General features: G+C 42.3%; 1 protein-coding gene across 16 annotated transcripts; it reads left to right on the top strand.

Moving 5' to 3' along the window:
• The first annotated feature begins 244 nt into the window (after window positions 1–244).
• LOC106613010 (phosphatidylinositol-binding clathrin assembly protein) lies at window positions 245–26,619 on the top strand. Of its 16 annotated transcripts, none has more exons than XM_014214826.2 (24): window positions 245–786; window positions 12,773–12,915; window positions 13,212–13,287; window positions 13,463–13,565; window positions 13,989–14,082; window positions 14,363–14,474; window positions 14,699–14,805; window positions 14,978–15,019; window positions 15,803–15,814; window positions 16,553–16,638; window positions 16,968–17,091; window positions 17,310–17,443; window positions 17,726–17,826; window positions 17,989–18,144; window positions 20,212–20,295; window positions 20,656–20,751; window positions 22,100–22,204; window positions 22,284–22,397; window positions 22,621–22,651; window positions 22,758–22,857; window positions 23,049–23,111; window positions 24,141–24,248; window positions 24,591–24,695; window positions 25,191–26,619. In XM_014214826.2, the coding sequence occupies exons 1-23, from the start codon at window positions 657–659 to the stop codon at window positions 24,681–24,683; spliced, it is 2,214 nt and encodes a 737-aa protein (XP_014070301.1). In that variant the 5' UTR covers window positions 245–656; the 3' UTR covers window positions 24,684–24,695; window positions 25,191–26,619. The 16 variants fall into 16 exon arrangements, with proteins under 16 accessions (XP_014070301.1, XP_014070298.1, XP_014070306.1 ...); XM_014214823.2 differs by having other exon boundaries at window positions 13,448–13,565; XM_014214824.2 differs by having other exon boundaries at window positions 246–786; window positions 13,448–13,565; window positions 17,316–17,443.
• Window positions 26,620–26,776: the final 157 nt, after the last annotated feature.

Here is a 26,776-nt window from a genome sequence, read left to right as displayed (position 1 = left end):
TAACTGTGGGCATATGCCTGTTTAGCAGTTTATCTTGAGATTTGGAAAATATTATTATATTATTGGTGAAAATTGATTAAGGTCTAACTGCTTTCGTCTGGCATATTACATTCCCACCAAAACCACAATCAGTTGTGGACACCTGCACAGAATAACATTTAATGGATTATGATGTAAAATCTGATTCCAGGTCGGCATGCTCCGTGTAAACGTCATACATCCTAACCTTTCTGAGAACAGAGCAGGCCCGCCATTTCCCTGAATGCTTCTAGTCCTTTAAACCCAGTAGGAGTGGCGATACGAAGACACACAGGGATCCAGTGAGCGAGAGATCGGGATGAGAGATAGGCAGAGAATGAGTCAGCCTACCAAATGTACCACCGCATCTTTATTTATGAAATCAATTTGATCAAAGGCGTCATTCGGATCAACACTGGACTGAAATAAGCAAGCTTTGGATACGTTTGATACGTTTTGTTGTATAATTTTTCTTCTGCCTCGTCGCCCTGTCTTTTTCTTTCAGTTTTCCCCCTTTCTTTATTTTTAAATAGGTGGTGGACTGGAGGTGTCGACCGTGGAGATTATATAATTCAATTAATTTGGAACTTTATAGACATTGTGATTTTTCAAATTCTTTGTTGCATCAATAAACGAAGATGTCGGGGCAGAGCATTACTGACAGGATAACTGCAGCCCAGCACAGTGTAACTGGATCTGCTGTGTCGAAAACAGTATGCAAGGCCACCACACATGAAATAATGGGTCCGAAAAAGAAACATTTGGATTGTAAGTATCGAAATGATCGAGAGTTTCTGATGTGTCATTCATTAAAACCAGTCGGAGGTCTTCATCTCGTGAGTTATGGCGATGCTGACAAGGCCTGAAGCCTGAGTGGATAGGCTAATGTTATTGCTATGTTAGCTCCTGTCAAAATGTATCAAGCATACATTTTAGCAAAACGAGAGCATACAATGAGACTGCTCGTAACATTATTTAACTGGACGTTAACAGTAATATCCGATTTTTTGATAATTTCAGTGTAGGCCTACTCATCATCACTGTCACATTAGCTAGCTTTCTAGCCGTCTGTTAAGTGGTTTCATTCATTCTGCATAGCTTTAGGCTGCCCTCCCAGACCTAAACAGTTAACATGTAATTATCAGTCATAGTGTATCTTATCTTACCATTTATTGACAAGTTCTCTATGATACAGTACATTAACGTTTTGGCTATACAAAAATGCCCCCCAAAATATATGTTCCAGGGAGTAAATTCAGTAGACCTATTTTATCTATTTACCAGAAGAGGGTATAACAACCACATTTGAACAGCTCAGCTGTGGAAACTACCTTGTTCATTTTTCAGAGTAGAATGCTTTGTCTCATATGTAAGGTGTAGCCTACATTATCATCACTACTAGCACATGTACAGTGCCTTTTTGAAAGTATTCATACCCCTTGACTTATTCCACATTTTGTTGTGTGACAGCGTGAATTCAAAATTGATTAAATATAATTTTTTTCTCTCCCATCTTACCATAATACCCAATAATGCTATATATTTTTCAAATGTATTGAAAATGAAATACACATATCCAATTTACATAAGTATTCACACCTCTGAGTCAATACATGTTAGAATCACCTTTGGCCGCGATTACAGCTGTGAGTCTTTCTGGGTAAGTCTCTAAGAGCTTAGCACACCTGGATTGTACAATATTTGCACATTATTTAAAAAAATCTTCAAGCTCTGTCAAGTTGGTTGTTGATCATTGCTAGACAGACATTTTAATTTCTTGCTGTAGATTTTCAAGCAGATGTAAGTCAAAACTGTAACTAGGTCAATCAGGAACATTCAATGTCGTCTTGGTAAGCAACACCAGTGTACATTTGGCCTTGTGTTTTAGGATATTTTCCTGCTGAAAGGTTAATGTTTCTCCATTAGTGTCTGTTGGAAACCAGACTGAACCAGGTTTTCCTATAGGATTTTGCCTGTGCTTAAAATAAACTCCCCAGTCCTTGCCAATGAATAGCATACCCATAACATGGTGCAGCCACCACTATGCTTGAAAATATAAAGAGTGGTACTCTGATGTTGGATATGCCCCAAACATAACCTTTGTATTCAGGACATATCAAATAACATTTTATTTGTCACATACGCATGTTTAGCAGATGTTATTGCGGGTGTAGCGAAATGCTTGTAAAGTACATTTCTTTTCCACATTGTTTGGCAGTTTTACTTTAGCACAGGGTTGTCAAACTCATTCCATGGAGGGCCAAGTGTCTGCTGTTTTTTTTTTTTTTACTTTCAATTACGACAGACAACCAGGTGATGGGAGTTCCTTACTAATCAGTCACCGTAATTCATCAATCAAGTTCAAGTTAGGGGAAACCCTGCATTAAACTCTGGTAACTATTTTAAAATCACGATTGGCCTCATGGTGAAATCCAAATTCCTTACACTCCGGCAACTGAGTTAGGAAGGACGCCAGTATTGTTGTAGTGACTGGCTGTTGGCTGGGCTCCCTGCCTGTGCCATTAAACCCCTACAACTCATCCAGAACGCCGCAGCCCGTCTGGTGTTCAACCTTCCCAAGTTCTCTCACGTCACCCCGCTCCTCCGCTCTCTCCACTGGCTTCCAGTTGAAGCTCGCATCCGCTACAAGACCATGGTGATTGCCTACGGAGCTGTGAAGGGAACGGCACCTCCATACCTTCAGGCTCTGATCAGGCCCTACACCCAAACAAGGGCACTGCGTTCATCCACCTCTGGCCTGCTGGCCCCCCTACCTCTGAGGAAGCACAGTTCCCGCTCAGCCCAGTCAAAACTGTTCGCTGCTCTGGCACCCCAATGGTGGAACAAGCTCCCTCACGACGCCAGGACAGCGGAGTCAATCACCACCTTCCGGAAACACCTGAAACCCCACCTCTTTAAGGAATACCTAGGATAGGATAAAGTAATCCTTCTAAACCCCCCCTTAAAAGATTTAGATGCACTATTGTAAAGTGGTTGTTCCACTGGATATCATAAGGTGAATGCACCAATTTGTAAGTCGCTCTGGATAAGAGCGTCTGCTAAATGACTTAAATGTAATGTAATGTAAATGTAATGGGTGTATTGATACACCATCCACAGTGTAATTTAGTAACTTCATGCTCAAATGGATATTCAATGTCTTTAAAAAAAATAAAAAATGTATTATCCATCTACCAACCAATAGGTGCCCTTTGCGAGGCATTGGACAACCTCCCTGGTCTTTGTGGTTGAATCTGTTTGAAATTCACTGCTCGACTGAGGGACCTTATAATTATCTGTATGTGTTGGGTACAGAGAGGAGGTAGTCATTCAAAAATCATGTTAAACACTTATTGCACACAGAGTGAGTCCATGCAAATTATTATGTGACTTTTTGTTACTCCTGAACTTTAGGCTTGCCATAACAAAGGTGTTGAATACTTATTGACTCAAGACATTTCAGCTTTTCATTTTGTATTAATTTTTAAACATTTCTAAGAACATAATTACCTTATGGGGTATTGTGTGTAGGCCAGTGACACTATCTCAATTTAATCAATTTTAAATCCATTTAACACAATGTAGGAAAAGTCAAGGGGTGTATGTCACTTCCAACTATTTTATGGTCTGTCTCACTCACCTGGTCTCTAGTTACAAAGGTGTAGAAATTGCTCACAGGAAAGGGAAATAGAATGTGTAAGGATGCCCTTTCATTGCAATGGGGTGTTATGCATAATTGAAATTCAAATGGACTGGTAGAGTATCAATAATCAATTCATGATTGTGGGTGTTTTATACATTTCTATATAATTTTTTTATAATCAAGTATAGTACACCCAAATCATATTAGAATTGTTCTCTCAATATTGGTTGGTAGGCCTATCCCTTTGCAATATTTGCTCAATCAGAAAATCAGAAGTCTAGCCAAAGCTGTGTTTGCACTTGAGGTCTGTGAATGGTTTGGCTGCCTGTGTAGCAGAGCTGCCTGGTTACTTGCCAGTGGAGTAAGAGTTATTTGGTACAGAGAGCTCTTTATAGCAGTCAGGGCCAGGCACAAGGATTTTCCACTGGACTCCAGTAGTCTGATTTAATCAGGCTGTAATACACAATTAATTGGTATATACTTTGTCTCAAATTTTGAGCAAATTTTGAGCAACAAACCACACAGACAACTGGTGAATGTAATTGTATTCAACATTCTAGCGTGTAAGGAACATTTACACAATCTTGCAGGCATTAGTTTCAGGCTGTATATACCAATTAATTGTAAATTACAGCCTGCTTAATCAGACGAATATATACACTACCGTTCAAAAGTTTGAGGTCACTTGTTTTTCCTTGTTTTTGAAAGAAAAGCAAAACATTTTTGTCCATTAAAATAACATCAGATTGATCAAATACAGTGTTGATATTGATAATGTTGTAAATGACTATTGTAGCTGGAAACGGCAGATTTACTTTATGTATGTAATATCTACATAGGCGTTCAGAGGCCCATTATCAGCAATATTAGCTAATCCAAATTTATAATTTTAAAAGGCTAATTTATTATTAGAAAACCCTTTTGCAATTATGTTAGCACATCTGAAAACTGTTGTGCTGACTTAAAGAAACAATAAAACAGGCCTTCTTTAGACTAGTTGAGTATCTAGAGCATCAGCATTTGTGGGTTCGATTTCAGGCTCCAAATGGCCAGAAACAAAGAGCTTTCTTCTGAAACTCATCAGTCGATTCTTGTTCTGAGAAATGAAAACTATTCCATGCAAGAAATTGACAAGAAACTGAAGATCTCATACAACACTGTGTACTACTCCCTTCACAGAACAGCGCAAACGGACTCTAACCATAATAGAAAGAGGAGTGGGAGGCCCTGGTGCACACCTGAGCAACATATCATATTGCAGAATGCTGTGCTAGCCATGCTGGTTAAGTGTGTCTTTGAATTCTAAATAAATCAGACAGTGTCACCAGCAAAGCACCATCACACCTCCTCCATGCTTCACGGTGGGAACCATACATGCGGAGATCATCCATTCACCTACTCTGCGTCTCACAAAGACACAGCGGTTGGAACCAAAAATCTCAAATTCTGACTCATCAGACCAAACAACAGATTTCCACCGGTCTCATGTCCATTGCTTGTGTTTCTTGGCCCAAGCAAGTCTCTTCTTATTGGTGTCCTTTAGTAGTGGTTTCTTTGCAGCAATTCGACCATGAAAGCCTGATTCATGCAGTCTCCTATGAACAGTTGATGTTGAGATGTGTCTGTTACTTGAACTCTGAAGCATTTATTTGGCCTGTAATATGAGGTGCAGGTAACTCTAATAAACTGAACTTCTGCAGCAGAGAACATTTTCCGGATTGACTGACCTTCATGTCTTAAAGTAATGATGGACTGTCGTTTCTCTTTGCTTATTCAAGCAGTTTCTACCATAATATGGGCTTGGTCTTTTACCAAATAGGGTTATCTTCTGTATACCATCTCTACCTTGTCACAACACAACTGATTGGCTCAAACACATTAAGAAATTCCACAAATTAACTTTTAAGGCCCACCTGTTAATTGAAATGCATTCCAGGTGACTACCTTATGAAGCTAGTTGAGAGAATGCCAAGAGTGTGTAAAGGGTGGCTACTTTGAAGAATCTCAAATATAAATATATCTTAATTTGTTTAACTTTCATTTTTTAAATTTATTTTTTACTATGATTCCATATGTTATTTCATAGTTTTGATGTCTTCACTATTCTACAATGTAGAACATAGTAAAAATAAAGAAACCGTTGAATGAGTAGGTGTGTCCAAACTTTTGACTGGTGTGTGTGTGTGTGTGTGTGTGTGTGTGTGTGTGTGTGTGTGTGTGTGTGTGTTACATAGTACCTTCGGAAAGTATTCAGATCCCTTGACTTTTTCCACATTTTTCTACGTTAGCCTTATTCTAAAATGGATTAAATAAAAAATCTTCAGCAATCTATACACAATACCCCATAATGACAAAGCGTAAAACATTTTTTTTGCATTTTTAGCAAATGTATTAAAAACAGAAATGCCTCATCAGACCCTTTGCTTATGAGCTCAGGTGCATCCTGTTTCCATTGCTCATCCTTGAGATGTTTCTACAACTTGATTGGAGTCCGCCAGTGGTACATTCAATTGATTGGACATGATTTGCAAAGGCACACACCTGTCTATATAAGGTCCCACAGTTGACAGTGCATGTCAGAGCAAAAACCAAGCCATGAGGACAAAGGAATTGTACCTAAAGCTCCGAGACAGGATTGTGTTGAGGCACAGATCTGGAGAAGGCTACCAAAACATTTCTGCAGCATCCCCAAGAACACAGTTGCCTCTATCATTCTTAAATGGAAGAAGTTTGGAACCATCAAGACTCTTCCTAGAGTTGGCTGCCCAGCCAAATTGAGTAATTGGGAGAAGGGCCTTGGTCAGGAAGGTGACCAAGAATCCGATGGTCACTCTGACAGAGCTCTAAGGTTCCTTTATGGAGATGGGAGAACATTCCAGAAGGACAACCTTCTCTGCAGCACTCCATCAATCAGGCCTTTATGGTAGAGTGGCCAGACGGAAGCCACGCCTCAGTAAAAGGCACATGACAGCCCGCTTGAAGTTAGCCAAAAGACTCTCAGACCATGAGAAACAAGATTCTCTGGTCTGATGAAACTAATATTGAAATCTCTGGCCTGAATGCCAAGCTTCACGTCTGGAGGAAACCTGGCACCATCCCTCCAGTGAAGCATGGTGGTGGCAGCATCATGCTGTGGGGAGGTTTTTCAGCGGCAGGGACTGGGAGACTAGTCAGGATCGAGGCAAAGATGAACGGAGCAAAGTACAGACAGATCCTAGATGAAAACCTGCTCAGGACCTCTTATCGGGGCAAAGGTTCACCTTACAACAAGACAACACAGGAGTGGCTTCGGTACAAGTCTCTGAATGTCCTTAAGTGGCCCAGCCAGAGCCCGGACTTGAACCCGATCGAACATCTCTGGAGAGACCTGAAAATAGCTGTGCAGCAACGCTCCCCATCCAACCTGACTGAGCTTGAGAGGATCTGCAGAGAAGAATGGGAGAAACTCCCCAAATACAGGTGTGCCAAGCTTATAGCGTCATACCCAAGAAGACTCGATGCTGTAATTGCTGCCAAAGGTGCTTCAACAAAGTACTGAGTAAAGGGTCTGAATACTTATGTAAATGTCCATTTTTATTTGTAAGATTATCATTTTTTTGCTTCGTTTTTCCCGCCCTCAATCTACACACAATACCCCATAATGACAATGTAATCCATTTTAGAATAAGGCTGTAAGGTAACAGAATGTGGAAAAATTCAAGGGGTCTGAATATTTTCCGAAGGCACTGTATGATAAAAAAAGAACTTGACTTTTTCAAGTTTTTTTTATCTGTGTGACCATCCTCAGAAACACTATTCGTCACAAAGATGCACAAGTAACAGTGAATGCAACGAAGGACCTCTCCATTTAATTCACTCTCACTTTAATACATTTAATTATATACTGAACAAAAATATGAACGCAACAATTTCAATGATTTTACTGAGTTACAGTTAATTTAAGGAAATCAGTCAAAGGCCCTAATCTATGGATTTCACATGATTGGGCAGGGGTGCAACCATGCGTGGGTCTGGGAGGGAATAGGCCCACCCACTTGGGAGCCAGGCCCACCCATTGGGGAGCGAAGCCCAGCGAATCAGAATTAGTTTTTCCTCACAAGGCTTTATTACAGCCAGAAATACTCCTCAGTTTCATCAGCTGTCCGGGTGGCTGGTCTCAGACGATCCCGCAGGTGAAGAAGTTGGATGTGGAGTTTGTGGGCTGGCGTGGTTAAACGTGGTCTGCGGTTGTGAGGCCGGTTGGACATACTGCCAAATTCTCTAAAACGACATTGAAGGCGGGTTATGGTAGAGAAATGAACATTAAATTATTTGGTAACAGCTCTGTTGGAAATTCCTGCAGTCAGCATGTCAATTTTCATGCTTCCTCAACTTCCCTGTAGCTCAGTTGGTAGAGCATGGTGTTTGCAACGCCAGGGTTGTGGGTTCGATTCCCACGGGGGGCCAAGTACGAAAAAAAAAAAAATATGTATGAAATGAAAAAAATAAAATGTATGCATTCACTACTGTAAGTCGCTCTGGATAAGAGCGTCTGCTAAATGACTAAAATGTAAATGTAAATGTTAAGACATCTGTGGCATTGTGTTGTGTGACAGAACTGCACATTTTAAAGTGGCTTTTTATTGCTCCCAGCACAAGGTGCACCTGTGTAATTATAATGCTGTTTAATCAGCTTCTTAATATGCCACACCTGTCAGGTAGATGTATTATCTTGGCAATGGAGAAATGCTCACTAACATGGATGTAAACAAATTTGTGCACAAAATTTGAGAGAAACAAGCTTTTTGTGCATATGGAAAATGTCTGGGATTTTTTATTTCAGCTCAAGAAACACGGGACCAACACTTTTTACATGTTTTTTATATTTTTCTTCAGTATATGTGATTCAATTTCAAGCATGTTATATCTCTTCTGCAAGCAGGTTATGCATAATAGGTTACCGTTCAAATGTCATTTTCATTATGGGAGCATATTGCATGACACACAGGTACAATGACGTGGAGGTTGCTGGTTCAGACCCCAACTGAAGCATGTAGTAGGCTAGCTACATTATTTATTTTCCTAAATTATTTTGGGAGACATTGCCCTTTGAAATTACTGGAAAACTGTGTGAAACCAAGGTGATCACTGGTCAGTTAATCTGAAAGTGTCCACTTTTAATAACTTTTTAATCCTATGGACTATCTATGCTAAAGTTGTGAATTGATTCAGCCAGCCTGTTGTTTCACACCTGTTACTCCTGAGGTACAGGAGTCTTGATCTAACAGTATGAGTGAAAGTCGCCCCTCCCAGTCTTCCCTGAATAATCAGCTAGCCATGCTAACTGCTGCTCTGGAAGGTTATACTGTCCTACTTAGACTCCTGAAAACATGAGAATATAGGCCAGAAAGCCAGGCCTGGTTATTACACTGACTATCTGTTCATCACTCAGTCTGACTCTGAATGAGAATGGGTAAGCACAGGTTTGACTGGCATCCCCCATTCTCTACATCAGGGCTCCAACCCTGTTCCTGGAGTACTACTGTCCTGTAGGTTTTCACTCCAACCCTAATTTAGCGCACCTGATTCTAATAATTAGCTGGTTGATAGATTTAATCAGGTTAGTTACAACTGAGGTTGGAGGGTAGCTCTTCAGGAACAGGGTTGGAGAGCCCTGCTCTACATGAATTCTCTAACCATGTTCCTGGAGAGCTACCCTTCTGTAGGTTTTCGCTCCGACCCCAGTTTTGACTAACCTGGTTCAGTTTATCAACCAGCAAATTATTAGAATCAGGTGTGCAATATTACGGTTGGCTCGATGCATGAGCGCATTCAGTAGTATGACATAATGAGTTACTATATGCGGAGGAATGAGACTGAAATGTTTTAATGTGTATTATCGGAAGCAACAGAGACCAATAAGTCCAATAGACCAATTTTGACATAGTAGTTTTCAAATCAAATGTTATTTGTCACATGTGTAGACCTTAGAGTGAAATGATTACTTACAAGCCCTTAACCAACAATGCAGTTTTAAGAAAATACCCCCCCCCAAAAAAAAAGTAAGAGATAAAAGTAACAAATAATTAAAGAGCAGCAGTAAATAACAATAGCGGGGCTACTGTATATACAGGAGGTACCGGTACAGAGTCAATGTGCAGGGGCACCGGTGTCGAGGTAATTGAGATAATATGTACATGTAGGTAGAGTTATTAAAGTGACTATGCATAGATAATAACAGAGTAGCAGCAGTGTGGGGGGGGGGGCAATGCACTACCCCCTGTAGTTCCTTGCAGTCGGAGGCCAAGCAGTTGCCATACCAGGCAGTGACGCAACTCGTCAGGATGCTCTCGATGGTGCAGCTGTAAAACCCTTTGAGGATCTGAGGACCCATGCCAAGTCTTTTCAGTCTCCTGAGGGGGAATAGCTCTTGAACCATGTTAGTCTGTTGGTGATGTGGACGCCCCGTCGATGAGAATGGGGGCATGCTCGGTCCTCCTTTTCCTGTAGTCCACAATCATGTGTCTTCATTACGTTGAGTAAGAGGTTGTTGTCTTTGCACCACATGGTCAGGTCTCTGACCTCCCTATAGGTTGTCTCATCATTGTCGGTGATCAGGCCTACCACTGTTGTGTTATCAGCAAACTTAATGATGGTGTTGGAGTTGTGCCTGGCTGTGCAGTCATGAATGAACATGGAGTACAGGAGGGAACGGAGCACGCCCTGAGGGGCCCCCGTGTTGAAGATCAGCGTTGCGGATATTGTTACCTACCCTTACCACCTGGTGGCGGCCCGTCAGGAAGTCCAGGATCCAGCTGCAGAGGGAGGTGTTTGGTCCCAGGGTCCTTAGCTTAGTGATGAGCTTTGAGGGCACTATGGTGTTGAATGCTGAGCTGTAGTCAATGAATAGCATTCTCACATTGGTGTTCCTTTTGTCCAGGTGTGAAAGGGCAGTGTGGAGTGCAATAGAGATTGCATCATCTGTGGATCTGTTGGTGCGTTATGCAAATTGGAGTGGGTCTAGGGTTTCTGGGATAATGGTGTGCTTCCCTTTGTAGTCTGTAATAGTTTGCAAGCCCTGCCACGTCCGATGAGCGTCAGAACCGGTGTAGTACGATTCGATCTTAGTCCTGTACTGACGTTTTGCCTGTTTGATGGTTTGTCAGAGAGCATAGCGGGATTTCTTATAAGCTTCTGGGTTAGAGTCCCGCTCCTTGAAAGCGGCAGCTCTGCCCTTTAGCTCAGTGCGAATGTTGCCTGTAATCCATGGCTTCTGGTTAGGGTATGTACGTACAGTCACTGTGGGGACGACGTCCTCAAAGCACTTATTGATAAAGTCATTGTCTTATGTGGTGTACTCCTCAATGCCATTTGAAGAATCCCGGAACATATTCCAGTCTGTGCTAGCAAAGCAGTCCTGTAGTTTAGCATCTGCTTCATCAGACCACTTTTTTATAGACCAAGTCACTGGTGCTTCCTGCTTTAATTTTAGCTTGTAAGCAGGAATCAGGAGGATAGAATTATGGTCAGATTCTCCAAATGGAGGGTGAGGGAGAGCTTTGTACGCGTCTCTGTGTGGAGTAAAGGTGGTCTAGAATTTTCTCAACCATTTTCCTCTAGTTGCAAACATGCTGATAGAAATGAGGTAAAACTGATTTAAGTTTCCTTGCATTAATGTCCCCGGCCACTAGGAGCACTACCTCTGGATGAGCGTTTTCCTGTTTGCTTATCGCAGTATACAGCTCACTGAGTGCGGTTTTAGTGCCATTATCGGTCTGTGGTGGTATGTAGACAGCTACGAAAAATACAGATGGAAACGCTATAGGTAGATAGTGTGGTCTACAGCTTATCATGAGATACTCTACCTCAGGCGAGCAAAACCTTGAGACTTCCTTAGGTATCGTGCACCAGCTGTTGTTTACATATATGCATAGGCCCCTGCCCCGTGTCTTACCAGAGGCTGCTGTTCTATCCTGCCGATACAGTGTATAACCCGCCAGCTGTATGTTCTTAATGTCGTCGTTCAGCCACGACTCGGTGAAACATAAGATATTACAGTTTTTAATGTGCCGTTGGTAGGATAAACGTGCTTTCCGTTTGTCCCATTTATTTTCTAGCGATTGAACGTTAGCTAGCAGGACGGAAGGCAAAGGCAGATTAGCCTCTCATCGCCTGATCCTCACAAGGCACCCTGATCTTTTTCCGTTAAATCTCAGTTTCCTTATCCAGCGAGTAACAGGGATCCGGGCCTGGTTGGGTGTCTGCAGTATATCCCTCCCGTCCGACTCATTGAAGAAAAACTCTTTGTCCAGTCTAAGTAATCGCAGTTCTGATGTCCAGAAGCTCTTTTCGGTCATAAGAGACGGTAGCAGGAACATTATGTACAAAATAAGTTACGAACAACGTGAAAAAAAATTGCATGGTTGGTTAAGAGCTGATAAGATTGTCATGTCTGTGTGCCCAAGAAAAGACCCAGGCCTCAAATAGCAAACATACACAAACGGTTGAGAATCAATTTCCTTCTTGTTATGTTGTGAAGAGAAAATAAGCTTGAAAGGAACTTAGCCTAGAAGCTGACTTGTACTGGTTCATGGGGCTCGTTAGAGTAGAGCTTTAGGCCAACTGAGGCTATAGACGAGTGGAGAGAACTGGTGGCGGAAGGAGCAACTAGTAGTTACTTAAGATATTTGACCAAAAATATATTGTTTGATTTAAAGATGGTGACATATTCATCAGGCTTTCATCTATTGAACTTCAGTAGACCCTCTTGAGGAATTGCCATGGCAAAAAACTTGAGAGAGGCAGCCTGTAGTACCGTAGCATAGTAATTAAGTGTCTTGAGTATAGTTAGGCAATTAGCAAGACCTTGAATTAAAGCTAATTGAATGAGATTGCAGTTAAGGGGAGAGTGCCCGTGTCTCTGTTTTGAACAGATTTAAAAACAGTGTCATTCATAGACTATTAACTGACTTGACCCCAAAATTCAACTCCCCCATAGGGGAAATGCCTTGTATCCAAAGTTGTTTTAACCTCTACTGGCCACTACTGTTACTACAAGACATCAATTATCCATGGTCTTCGTAGACATCGAGCTATCGCTAACATGTCTCTGTCTGTCTGTCTCGTCCTTAGACCTGATCCATTGCACCAATGAGATGAACGTGAACATTCCCCAGCTGGCTGACTCACTGTTTGAAAGGACCACCAGCACGAGCTGGGTGGTGGTCTTCAAGTCGCTCATCGCCACACACCACCTCATGGTCTACGGCAATGAGGTGAGCTGAGCTTACAATCACCACTCTCTACAGTATTCTCTATGTCTACATTCACCACTCATTACATTATTGTCTGTAATATATATTATTTCTATAATAGCAATGCTATAGTGTTGAAGTTTTCAGTTCAGACATTAAGACAATCAATTGCTAACCATGGAATTTCTAGGTTTATATCATAATAAATATTTTTATAAAAATCTGGAAATTACTCTGGTGCGCCGGTCCAATTCTATTTCTGTAGATCAATGGAAATTAAGAACACGTGTTGATACCCCTCTTTTTCTTTGATACAGCGTTTTGTCCAATACTTGGCTTCAAGGAACACATTATTCAACCTCAGTAATTTTTTGGACAAAAGTGGTTTACAAGGTAAAGTATGAGTACTTGGCTCTCAACTGCTGTTTTCAAGCTCATCTTTAACTGTTAGTGACAAATACTTATAAGCGGAAACAATATAACTTATGAACGAATATAGCATGATTCTCATGTAGGTTTTCATGACAAATGTAAGATTTATATCACTTCTCAGGTCTCTCTCTCCCAGGCTACGATATGTCCACATTTATCCGGAGGTACAGTCGATATCTGAATGAAAAGGCTGTGTCATACAGACAGGTTGCCTTTGACTTCACTAAAGTAAAGCGAGGGTAAGAAATTCCCAACATATCAACAAAAGAAAGTGGTATGTTTGTTTTTGACTGACCCTCTCCTTAGCTGAATGTATGTCTATGGAGTTTTAAAGGCTCAAACAATTTCTTACAATAAACACTTTCTCCTTGCTGAGCCGCCCGCAGGTGTAAAAATAATGAAAATATTTATGACAGCTCAAATATTTAGTTTAGAAGAGAACAAGATTCTTGTCAGTTTTAACGACAGAATGTCATTTTTTTCAAAATGTTCAACGCTTTTTATATCCCATGAAGTAATCACAGGGGTATTTCTGTAACTCTGGGAACGATTTGTTAACATGCAGTAGAAATTGACTGGCTGCGGCTATTCTCACTGATTCCCTCCCTCTCTGTCATTTGTGCTTCTAACACCTATGTAACACTACACACACATCTCAACAGGGTGGATGGGGTGATGAGGACCATGAATACAGAGAAGCTACTGAAGACCATCCCTATCATACAAAACCAGATGGACGCCCTCCTCGACTTCAATGTGAGTCTGAGGTCAACCTCCCCAGAACTGTGCTGCTCAGGTCCTGTAATATGTACTGTAATATGAGAAGGTTCCTGGGGCTAACAGATTGTCAGGAATACTGATTACTGAATGGACAATGCTGAAACCAGAGATAGATACAGGCTGAAACCAGAGATGGACGCATATTCCTCCACACTGACCTGCTCTTTAATTGTTTGTCAGCGAAGCCAAAGTCATTATTGTGTGTTAAAAGGGCAACTTATGGCTTATGTGAAACTGAATGATGTGTCTCCTTCAGGTTAATGCCAATGAGCTCACAAACGGAGTGATCAATGCAGGGTTCATGCTCCTCTTCAAAGATTCTATTAGGCTTTTTGCTGCATATAACGAAGGCATCATCAACCTGCTGGGTAAAACCTCAACTCCAACTGTATTTTCTTCACTAGTTTCTGATGAATACTCTTTTAAAATGTTTAGTCTGGAGATGCTTTGTAGATCCTAGTACTGTAGATCTTTTGATATGTACAGTACTACATTTTACTAATGGAGACTAGATTCTCTACAGAGTTTATCCCTAGTGTGTTTACAGACTTTGAGTTAATGTCTGCTGTTTTTTATTTTTATTTTACCACAGAGAAGTACTTTGACATGAAGAAAACCCAGTGTAAAGAGGGCCTGGATATCTACAAGAAGTTCCTGACCCGAATGACCCGAATCTCAGAGTTCCTTAAAGTGGCAGAGGTGATTTCTTCTTCACCTGCTTTGAGTTTGATGCTATTCATTCATTCACTACCATTCATTGAAGGGAACATCCTCCGATATATTTACATTTTTGTGAGAAAATTGTAGTGGTAGAAAATAAGTTTTAATTTAGAGGCACCACTATAAATTTGCACATATTCTCATTTGACAGCAGGTGGGGATTGATCGAGGAGACATTCCAGACCTTTCCCAGGTAAGGCCTTACACTCAACTCCCTGAATGAGCCTTGCAGTATGAGGGATTTACTGGTAAAACCTATTAGACACACTCTCTGAACAAAAAGCCTACACACCAAACTTACTCTATCCATTTGTCTCTGCAGTTGGATTACTACTCTGTCTCCATCTCTCTCTCTCTTGCTCTCACTTTCTCTCCCTTATTTCTCGCTGTCACTTCCTATTTTCTACTCTCATTCTGTATTCTCTTTGTATGTGTGTCTCTCAGTATTAACTCCTCTTATTTAATCAGCTCTGTTGCCCCACCACACTATATTTACTCCACCCTGCACACGTCTCCCAGAGATAAGGCACTGCTCAGTGCATGAAGTCCTCCAATGCATGTTGCCAATTGTTGCCTTATTTTTCTTCTCATTTTTCTTCTTCTTGATTAGGCTCTATCTACGGTAAATAAAGGTGTTAAGCTGTTAAGAGTCCAAACTGACTGTGTATCTTACAGTACTTCTGATTTCACACTGTACAGCAAATTGAATAGATGGCCCCCCACACCTGTTGCGCTACAGTCAGTATTTTACAGTGACACTGGTTATATTACAGTATTTCCAAGGAAAATCCCTCCTCCACCAAGGATCATACTTTTCCTTGAAAGTACAAGTGCACTAGCTGTGTGTTATGTCCCCTAATACATTTTTTATGAGGCACCTGTAACAGTGTTATACACTTCAAATACATTATAGTTATTTATCTCTGACCATCACCACCTTTATATTCTGTATTTCCCCTTATCTTTCCACCTTTAGTTCACAGTTTGTGTAAGTATTCTCATCTCACTCTTCTTCTGTGTCTGTGACTTGCTTTGGTGTTGTCTTTGCATGCCTCTACTCTAACTCTGTGTCTGATTGACATTGTGTTTTATAGGAGTGAAGCAAATTGTACACAAAGGTCTCTTTGTCACATGAAATGTACATAGCCCATCCAACATGGCTGCCCAGGTGTGCTTAGGCATTGCAAATTCAACACCACATACTGTATGATGAAAGTGCTGTGGTGTGTGTCATCCACATACATTTCAATATCACTCATCCAATGGGGCTTTTAGCTGAAACGCATACAACCATTGACTGGTGGTGGGCTACCCACAGTCCTTTGTGTTTCTGCTTGTCCATCAATGTATTTCCCCGTCCCCACAGGAGGCCTTTTGCCTTTTGGTAGGCCATCATTGTAAATAAGAACTTGTTCTTAACTGACTTGCCTAGTTAAATAAAGGTTCAATCAAATTTAAAAAGTGCTAGAATCCAATAACTAAGGTATAGTGGTATATGGGACAGTATAGTTAGGGACCTGAGTTTTTCTCGCCACGTAACATGACCAGCTGAACGTTTTCCGAAAGGTTGTCAGGAAAAACTCAAGTCATATAGCTAGTGTATGTACAGTACATTAGATGAACTAGGTTGACCACCACTGCCTTAGATGGTTGTGTTCATATAGTACAGTGTAGCTGCATGTTTCCAACCCTGGCCTTTACTAACTGCTGTTCTCCATTACAACAGGCTCCCAGTAGCCTTCTGGAAGCTCTGGAGCAGCACCTGGCCTCACTAGAGGGGAAGAAAGTCAAAGACTCCACCGCTGCCAGCAGGTATGTACAGGATGGGCTACGTCTCAAATGGCACCCTATTCCCTACATAGTGCACTACATTTGAACATACCTTGGTCAGAAGTAGTGCATAGGAAACAGGGTGCCATTTGGGACGTATCCTATGTCTCACACTGGAGTGTCTTTGGCACTGAGTCCACTATTCCCCCTGCAGGTAGCCTAGAAGCGGCTGCCACTATAATAACTGATTTGCTTTGTGCACAAGCTGTTAAGCCAAGATTGCTTGAATTATTATTCATGGTAATGGTTATTGATGTTTTCAGCCAGGGTTGCTGTAGTATTCTGCCTAAAGGTGTTTACTGTTGTTTCAGGGCCAGTACTCTATCCAACGCAGTGTCCTCGCTGGCCAGTACAGGGATGTCTTTTACTAAAGTAGATGAGCGGGAGAAGCAGGCTGCTCTGGAGGAGGAACAGGCTCGTCTCAAAGCACTGAAGGTACAGCCATCATGACACGTGGATCACAACATCAATATGATTAGAATGGACATGGTTTCATGTTGCCTGTCCCATCTACATGTGAAGGACAGTGATATGTTGCAGTATGCAGGCAATGATTTGAACAATTCAAAGCCTTGTTTGGTGGATCCAGTATGGCCCACATGCATGACTACAATCATCGCCTACTGTATTTGACTTGGACTCTTTCCACCCAGGAACAGAGGCTGAAGGAGCTCTCGAAGAGGCCTTCCTTTGCCACCACAGACACGTCTCCTGTCTCCACCACCGGGGTCACTATCAGCACAGCCCCAGCCATCGACCTTTTCTCCACACCCAGCTGCTCCAATGGGTAAATGTTCACCTATGACCTGTGAAGCTTACCCACTCATGTGGTTGACCAGAGAGGTCAGTGTGGATTATGTATAAATTACTCCTAACCACTGATACAGGGTCAGATATTTCTTCATTTTCCTAGTGGTTAAGGTTAGGATTTAGAGTGCTCTGATTCTAGATCTGTGGTTAGGGGGAACCTCTACCTCAATACTTCTGTGTGTATCTGGTAATGCTGATGTTTAGCTACATGTCCCAGTGTGGATTCAGGTATCGCATCACTGCTGTCTTCTCTCCTCAGTGCTCTGAAGATGGAGAGTGACCTGTTTGACATTCAGCAGACGTTTAACCCTTCAATGCAGGCCAGTTCTACAGGGCTTCCTGTGGCCACCGCATGGGCAGGTAGGAGAAACAGCCACCACCACAGGACCACTCTATTGTCTAGTATCTTCTACCATGTTCTGTTCTTCGTGCTCTCCCTCTCTTCCTGTTGTGTCTGACTCTGATGTCCTCCTGTTCTTCTCTTCTGTATCTCGTCTTTCTTTCTCTCCTCTGCCTGCCTAGATCCTTTCACCTCTGCTGAAGCTGGAGATGACTCCATGCCAAACCTTAATCCTTTCCTGTCAAAAGTCGTTGTCGATGCAGCTGCTCACTTACCTGTCGTGTCCTCCGACGGTGTTAGCTATTCCTCTAGGACGTCTGGTCATGAAATGTTTAGTGGTAAAGATGCTCTTTGTTCCTCCTGAAATATCCTTCCTGTGTCTCTGGGAATTTGAAGGAAGTCTCTCATAACTGTTACTTCTGTCTACATGTACAGTCAATTGGGAAAGTATTCAGACCCATTCACTTTTTCAACATTTTGTTACGTTACAGCCTTATTCTAAAATGGATTAAATTGTCGTCCCCCCCAATCTGCACACAATACCCCATAATGAGAAAGCAAAAACAGGTTTTTAGATTTTTTTGCAAATGTATAATAATTTAAAAAAACTCACATTTTACATAAGTATTCAGACCCTTTACTCAGTACTTTGTTGAAGCACCTTTGGCAGCAATTACAGCCTCGAGTCTTCTTGGGTGTGACACTACAATCTTGGCACACCTGTATTTGGGGAGTTTCTCCCATTCTTCTCTGCAGATCCTCTCAAGCTCTGTCTGGTTGGATGGGGAGCGTTGCTGCACAGCTATTTTCAGGTCTCTCCAGAGATGTTTGATCGGGTGTGGGCTCTGGCTGGGCCACTCAAGGACATTCAGAGACTTGTCCAGAAGCCACTCCTGCGTTGTTTTGGCTGTGTGCTTAGGGTTGTTGTCCTGTTGGAAGGTGAATCTTCGCTCCATTCTGAGGTCATGAGCGCTCTGGAAAAGGTTTTTATCAAGGATCTCTCTGTACTTTACTCCATTCTTTCTCTCAATCCTGACTAGTCTCCCAGTCCCTGCCACTGAAAAACATCCCCACAGCATGATGCTGCCACCACCATGCTTCACCATAGGGATGGTGCCAGGTTTCCTCCAGATGTGAAGCTTGGCATTCAGGCCAAAGAGTTCAATATTGGTCCTTTAGGAGCCTTTTGGCAAACTCCAAGCAGGTTGTCATGTGCCTTTTACTGAGGAGTGGCATCTCTGGCCACTCTACCATAAAAGCCTGATTGGTGGAGTTGCAGAGATGGTTGAACTTCTGGAAGGTTCTCCCATCTTCACAAAAGAACTCTTGAGCTCTGTCAGAGTGACCATCGGGTTCTTGGTCACCTCCCTGACCAAGGCCCTTCTCCCCTGAATGCTCAGTTGGCCAGGCGGCCAGCTCTGGGAAGAGTCTTGGTGGTTCTAAACTTCTTCCATTTAAGAATGATGGAGGCCACTGTGTTCTTGGGGACCTTCAATGCTGCAGAAATGTTTTGGAACCCTTCCCCAGATCTGTGCCTCGACACAATCCCGTCTCGGAGCTCTACGGACAATTCCTTCGACCTCATGGCTTGGTTTTTGCTCCGACATGCACTGTGACCTGATATAGACAGGTGTGTGTGCCATTCCAAATCATGTCCAATCAATTGAATTTACCACAGGTGGACACCAATTTGCAGAAACATCTCAAGGATCATCAATGGAAACAGGATGCACCTGAGCTTCATTTCGAGTGTCATAGCAAAGAGTCTGAATACTTTTGTAAATAAGGTATTTCTGTTTTTTATTTTTAATACATTTGCTGAAATTTCTAAAACCTGTTTTCGTGTTTTCATTATGTGGTATTGTGTATAGATTGATGAGGAAAAATTGTATTTAATCAATTTTAGAATAAGGCTGTAACGTAACAAAATGTGGAAAAGTCAAGGGGTCTGAATACTTTCTGAATGCACTGTAAATGATCTCATGGCTGTCTAAAGTTAAATGTTTGTTGTGTACCTTGAAATGCAAAGCCTCCACTTGCTATATTGTTATTGTAGCACAGTCCTATAATGGAAGCTAAGGTTTGAACCACAAGCTAACACTGTGACGTGGAGTTACTGGTTTTGATAGGCTCCCATGCCAGTTCAGTCTAATATGAGGCTTTATCCATTGAGGTCTCACATTTTAGTGTCTAGTAAACCCATGTCCAAAATTATTCTGACTAAGTGGTTGTGTTCAAATTATGGTTTTCCTGCTGCTGATATATATTGTTTCATAATGTATTCAAGTAGGCTATTGCTTCTAGATATTACAAACCAATAATTTGATTATTTTCTCTTGTAGTATTCTCTTAGCAGTATAAGTTGAAATCTGTTTCCCTTACTAATATTATTTTTGATTCTCTAGATCGTTATAATCCCTTTACTGACACAAACTCGTCCGTTTCAACCAATTACAAACGCACAGTGCGGATAGAACACTCCATCTCAGGTACTATGATGGCTCACCATCCCAGCCTATGTTTCCTGAGCCCATAGGCAAACATAGACCCCTCAACCCATGTAATGTGTTTAGTGGCCCCATAATAACCCTATGGTTAGGGTAGTCTGGTGATTTAGATGACTTTAGTGTCAATAGGATATTTTTATAGCCTTTATATCCTTGTACTCTGCAGCTCCTGTTTTGATTTTGTTAGAATTAGGGACACTAACAAGTAAAACTAAGTGTTTTCTGTTAACTGTCTCCTTTTTGTCTGTACTGTCACTTTGCCTTGCTTGCCTTTCTTGCCGTGCCTTGAAATGCCTTCCTTTGCTCTCTTCCTTCTTCCTGCCCATACTTTGGCGTTGTCAGACTCCTTCTGTGGTGGTCCAGTGGCCATGGCCCAGCACCTTCCACACCAGGCCCCCTACCCCACTGAGCCCTCTGCTGTAGCAGGTCAATTCAGAGGTAGAGTACTAGAGAACCTGTACCTCTACTGTAGCAGGTCTATTCAGAGGTAGAGTACTAGAGAACCTGTAGCTCTACTGTAGCAGGTCTATTCAGAGGTAGAGTACTAGAGAACCTGTAGCTGTACTGTAGCAGGTCTATTCAGAGGTAGAGTACTAGAGAACCTGTAGCTCTACTGTAGCAGGTCTATTCAGAGGTAGAGTACTAGAGAACCTGTAGCTCTACTGTAGCAGGTCTATTCAGAGGTAGAGTACTAGAGAACCTGTAGCTCTACTGTAGCAGGTCTATTCAGAGGTAGAGTACTAGAGAACCTGTAGCTCTACTGTAGCAGGTCTATTCAGAGGTAGAGTACTAGAGAACCTGTAGCTCTACTGTAGCAGGTCTATTCAGAGGTAGAGTACTAGAGAACCTGTAGCTCTACTGTAGCAGGTCTATTCAGAGGTAGAGTACTAGAGAACCTGTAGCTCTACTGTAGCAGGTCTATTCAGAGGTAGAGTACTAGAGAACCTGTAGCTCTACTGTAGCAGGTCTATTCAGAGGTAGAGTACTAGAGAACCTGTAGCTCTACTGTAGCAGGTCTATTCAGAGGTAGAGTACTAGAGAACCTGTAGCTCTACTGTAGCAGGTCTATTCAGAGGTAGAGTACTAGAGAACCTGTAGCTCTACTGTAGCAGGTCTATTCAGAGGTAGAGTACTAGAGAACCTGTAGCTCTACTGTAGCAGGTCTATTCAGAGGTAGAGTACTAGAGAACCTGTAGCTCTACTGTAGCAGGTCTATTCAGAGGTAGAGTACTAGAGAACCTGTAGCTCTACTGTAGCAGGTCTATTCAGAGGTAGAGTACTAGAGAACCTGTAGCTCTACTGTAGCAGGTCTATTCAGAGGTAGAGTACTAGAGAACCTGTAGCTCTACTGTAGCAGGTCTATTCAGAGGTAGAGTACTAGAGAACCTGTAGCTCTACTGTAGCAGGTCTATTCAGAGGTAGAGTACTAGAGAACCTGTAGCTCTACTGTAGCAGGTCTATTCAGAGGTAGAGTACTAGAGAACCTGTAGCTCTACTGTAGCAGGTCTATTCAGAGGTAGAGTACTAGAGAACCTGTAGCTCTACTGTAGCAGGTCTATTCAGAGGTAGAGTACTAGAGAACCTGTAGCTCTACTGTAGCAGGTCTATTCAGAGGTAGAGTACTAGAGAACCTGTAGCTCTAGCCATTTAGAAGGAGACCACCATTTTCTGTAAGGTGACTTTCTGTAGCTATTTAGCAGCTCTGACTTTGACACCAATGGAATAATACTTCTCCATCATTGCACCTGCTGTGTTCTGAGCAGCCTCCCCTCTGACCTCTTTACAGGGTACTCCACAGCAACACAGGCCCCTCCCCCAGGAGCACTCCAAGTGGACTTCGAGTCAGTCTTTGGAGCCAAAGCTTCTGGTGCTAACAACATGGAATCTGATGGTGAGGTGTTGACTATTATACTGTTTGATACACATGGTGTTTCACATCCAACCAATGTACATCTCTCTGTCCTCCTTAGACATCCTGAAACCCACCATGGTTGGCTCCAATCAGGCCCTGTGCTCAATCAATCAGCTGTCAGACAAACTGGTGGGAGATGACCTGGACTCCTCCCTGGCCAACCTGGTGGGAAGTAGGTGTCACAACGTCATTCTAGGATATTTCATTCAGGTTAAACTCCCAGAACAGAAAACTATGAATTAAGAGAGATCAACACCCATCTCTGCCTGAGTGGTGTCTATTTATATTTTATTTGATATACTCCTAGGTTAGACCGCACTATGTCACATAGCTATAGCAGAATGAACTGTTTCTGGATGTGTATATCTCACATTTATATTACTATCCTCTTCTAGATCTCGGGATTGGAAATGGCACAACGAAAAAGTAAGTGAGCTGTTCAGTCTCTTCAACGTGCTGTGGTCAGTGCTAGATGAAGAACTGTTCTGTATAGCCAGCAGCCAGTGCTAATATTAGCTGTCTTAATCTACAGTGACATCCACTGGAGCCAGCCTGGGGAGAAGAGGCTGACTGGCGGTAGCAACTGGCAGCCCAAAGCAGCCCCAAACACCACCTGGAACCCCGTCTCCATGGTAATACACACTACACTGGCCTCTTAAGTACTGGTGCTCTTATCTGCCTGTGATGAGTGTTTAGCTAATGTATCACTCTAGTGTTGGTTTCAGACAAACAATGTTAAGAAGTTCTTGACTTGACATTGGTCTGCTGTATTCTCTGTGGGAGAAGATGTTGCGTCATCATTTGTGTGTTTGTATCTCCACAGACCCCCCCAGTCATGGCCTACCCTGCAACAACACCCACAGGCATGATGGGGGGATATGGCATGGTCAGTATCTGTCAGCTGGATGTCTGGATCCATTCCATTAGCTAATCCATGACATAGCCATGCATTAGCTAGCCCTGAGGGACGTAGCCATGCATTAGCTAGCACTGAGGGACGTAGCCATGCATTAGCTAGCACTGAGGGACGTAGCCATGCATTAGCTAGCACTGAGGGACGTAGCCATGCATTAGCTAGCACTGAGGGACGTAGCCATGCATTAGCTAGCACTGAGGGACGTAGCCATGCATTAGCTAGCACTGAGGGACGTAGCCATGCATTAGCTAGCACTGAGGGACGTAGCCATGCATTAGCTAGCACTGAGGGACGTAGCCATGCATTAGCTAGCATGAGGGACTTAGCCATGCATTAGCTAGCACTGAGGGACTTAGCCATGCATTAGCTAGCACTGAGGGACGTAGCCATGTATTAGCTAGCACTGAGGGACGTAGCCACGCATTAGCTATCTCTAAGGAACAAAGCCATGCAGTAGCTAGTATTGCTCCTCTGCTGGTCTCCTTGTCCCCCCCCGCACCACATACAGTAGAGATAGCACTGAGAGGTAATAGCCATACAGTAGAGATGGCCCTGAGAGGTAATAGCCATACAGTAGAGATGGCACTGAAAGGTGATAGCCATAGAGCAGAGATGGCACTGACCGGTAATAGCCATACAGTAGAGATGGCACTGACCGGTAATAGCCATACAGTAGAGATAGCACTGAGAGGTAATAGCCATACAGTAGAGATAGCACTGACAGGTAATAGCCATACAGTAGAGATAGCACTGAGAGGTAATAGCCATACAGTAGAGATAGCACTGACCGGTAATAGCCATACAGTAGAGATAGCACTGAGAGGTAATAGCCATACAGTAGAGATAGCACTGACAGGTAATAGCCATACAGTAGAGATAGCACTGACCGGTAATAGCCAATAAGAATAACAGTAATACGTGCTATACATGCTTCTGTGCTATGCAATCTACTGTAGCATGTCTCTTATGCTTGATGTTTCTCTATGCTATTGTCTTTAGCCACCCCAACAGCTTGGCTCTATGGGTATGATGAACCAACCCAACATGATGTACAACCAGCCCGTCATGAGGCCGCCCAACCCCTTCAGCTCTGTATCCAGCGCTCAGGTGTGTGTTTGTATAATAATCAGTTCTGTGTGTGTGTGTGTGTACCATGCACGTGAGTTCAGTGTCCAGGTGTATTCAGTGCTGTGTATAGTTACATTAGCTGTGTGTGTGTGTGTGTGTGTACTACCCCCTGTGATAACAACAGTGTTCTAGTTTATTCTTACCTCTCAGGAGGAGAGGGACAAAATCTGTCTGTCATCCCTTTCCTCAAGAGTCCGCAATTTTACCCCCCTTGGTGTAACCTGTCTTTCACCCGATCTGATCCCTCCCTCTCACTCACACTCTCTCTCTCTCTCTCTCTGACCTCTCCTCTCCATGTGTTTCTCCCTCTCCCTGTAATAGCCCTCTGCAGCCTCTAGTCCTTCCAGCCAGAGTCCTCTCAGAGCCCCTGGACAGGATCCATTTGCACAGCTCTCTCTCAAGGATTTCTTGTAGAGCGTCTCTTAGGTACAGCTTGCTCTGTGCTTGCGGATGTACATGCATGCACAGCGCGGCTTTACACTCATGCTTCTCTTTTTTTTCTCTTCTCTTACTCTTCCTTCATTTGAAAACTCACTGCTTCTTCCATCTGATCAACCACTGCTGTTTATTTCCTCTGGCTATATCTCTTGCACTTTATATTGGCCTGATTTAATTGGTTTGTGTCTTGCTCGCTTAAACAATCAGCAGATGCATTTCAGCATTTTTTAAATTGTTTTATACTTTCCACAGATACGGTAGCCATTACGTCTTTGCTGATATGCGTTTTTCCCCATGCCATGACTTTAGATATAGTATTGTCGTTTTCAGCCAATAGGTTGCCATTGTGACGGTTGCTTTTGCTCTGAGGACATTGTGATGCCTTTTCATTGTATTTATTCAGTTTACTATTTCAGCACCACCATGAGTGAGCTGGTAATACTCTGGTCTAATCAATCCTTGTATGATGATTTCCACCCACAGATGCAGTTCATGTAATACGAAGTGTCTCTCAGAAGATGAAGCACTTAGCAGCAAAGCTTTGTCCTCATTGCCAGTCTAACTCTTCACGGAAATGTTCACCCCCTCCCCCCCAAATACAGACATGTCAAGAACACAACGAACAGTGCAATGACTGGAGGAAAACCATGGAAACCATGTCCAAATGACGCTGGGAAGAAGAGAATTCACCACCTATTATTCTGTCATTTGTCCAAGACCTCAAGTGATGCTGCTGTAAAAAAAATAAAAAATAAACCTATAGGGATTCCATAGCCATTTTATAATCTGTAAAGATAGCTATGGGTGCTGAGAGACTTTGATATCTAATGTATTTGGAAATACTACTGTGGTTGGATGTAACAGCTTGGTGTTCTAATCGAGGGGGAGGGGGGACATGAAGAAAGAGGAATCCTTCCCTCTCTTGATCCGATCATCAGTCATCCATTTCCTAGTTATTTAACTGTCACTGAGTAGTGATGCTAATGACGTTTACACCTGTTTTAGTTTGTCTTTTTTACTGTGTTTACAGTAGACATTCCTTGTGTGTTTTATTTATTTATTATTTGGTTTTAAGACTGGGGGAAAATCTATAGTACATTGAACACCTGTGGGAGTGCTTCAGCATTAAACATGGATGTTGGATTGTTTCATTGGAGCGGTAGAGAAAAGAAAATACATATTATATAAAATACACATATAAATGCAATGATAGAGCACTAAATGTTCTCCAAGTTTTGTGTTAAGAACAATTCTTACTGGCTCAAATCCCATGATCTCCCCTGTGCAAGTGGAGTAGGGGGTTCCAGTATGAGTCAGTAATCTATATAGTCAATTCTGTGCCTAGAGTTTTTTGCAATGGAACAACTTTTCTGTCTAGTTGAAAAACACTTCATCCACGTTTCTGAAGCATCACACTGGGGTGGGATCCATTTTGCTTTAAGCTTGGCATGCCATCGACTCACTGACCGTTTAAATGGCTGCCTTTACTCTGAATGTGAAAGAATTGCTTTTATATTGCACACATCTTTACGCTACCGCAACAGCTCCTCAGCTCTGACTCCCTGGGAGCCAGACGAGAGGAGAGTGTGTCTGGGTGTTGCAGATACTAAACAAGGGTTACAGTTTTGATGTAAATTAGTTGTATAAAGATCCAGTGGAACAGGGTGAGAGAGGGGCACTGTTGATCGGTGCTCTGTGTATATAAAACTGACTGTTCAACGGAGAGGGAAGTGAAAGATGTATGAAATATGAAAGCAATTCAATCAAAATCTGACTCTACCTAAGTTTGATTCAGGATATTTTCTGCATTTGTCTGGCGCAGATTATATTTTTGTTTATGTAATTAGAACGTGTAGCAGACATTGACTGAGTTTTTTTCTTTCTTTTTCAAATAAAGAGCAGCTTCCACAAATTGATGTTCTTAAACATTTTATTAAAATGTGTTGGTGAATATTGCAACAGTGATGGCATCTTTGGCACTATGGTTAGTATATATGTGGATTCTCTTAGTTTTTGGATTACTTTTTGCCTTTCTCCTGTATTTTAATATTGTATGTCCTCAGCTTCCT

The sequence above is a fragment of the Salmo salar genome, chromosome ssa09, assembly GCF_905237065.1.
Source record: "Salmo salar chromosome ssa09, Ssal_v3.1, whole genome shotgun sequence".
Lineage (NCBI taxonomy): Eukaryota > Metazoa > Chordata > Actinopteri > Salmoniformes > Salmonidae > Salmo > Salmo salar.
The sequence above is the reverse complement of the archived record's forward strand: the minus strand, read 5'-3'. Positions and strand labels throughout refer to the sequence as shown.

Bases quoted from the DNA above. Each gene is read 5' to 3' on its own strand.
- LOC106613010 (XM_014214823.2), top strand. From the start codon at position 657: ATGTCGGGGCAGAGCATTACTGACAGGATAACTGCAGCCCAGCACAGT. The intron at 17,444-17,725 runs GTAAATGTTCAC...TTCTCTCCTCAG, and splicing joins ACACCCAGCTGCTCCAATGG to TGCTCTGAAGATGGAGAGTG. The intron at 24,249-24,590 runs GTGTGTGTTTGT...TCCCTGTAATAG, and splicing joins GCTCTGTATCCAGCGCTCAG to CCCTCTGCAGCCTCTAGTCC.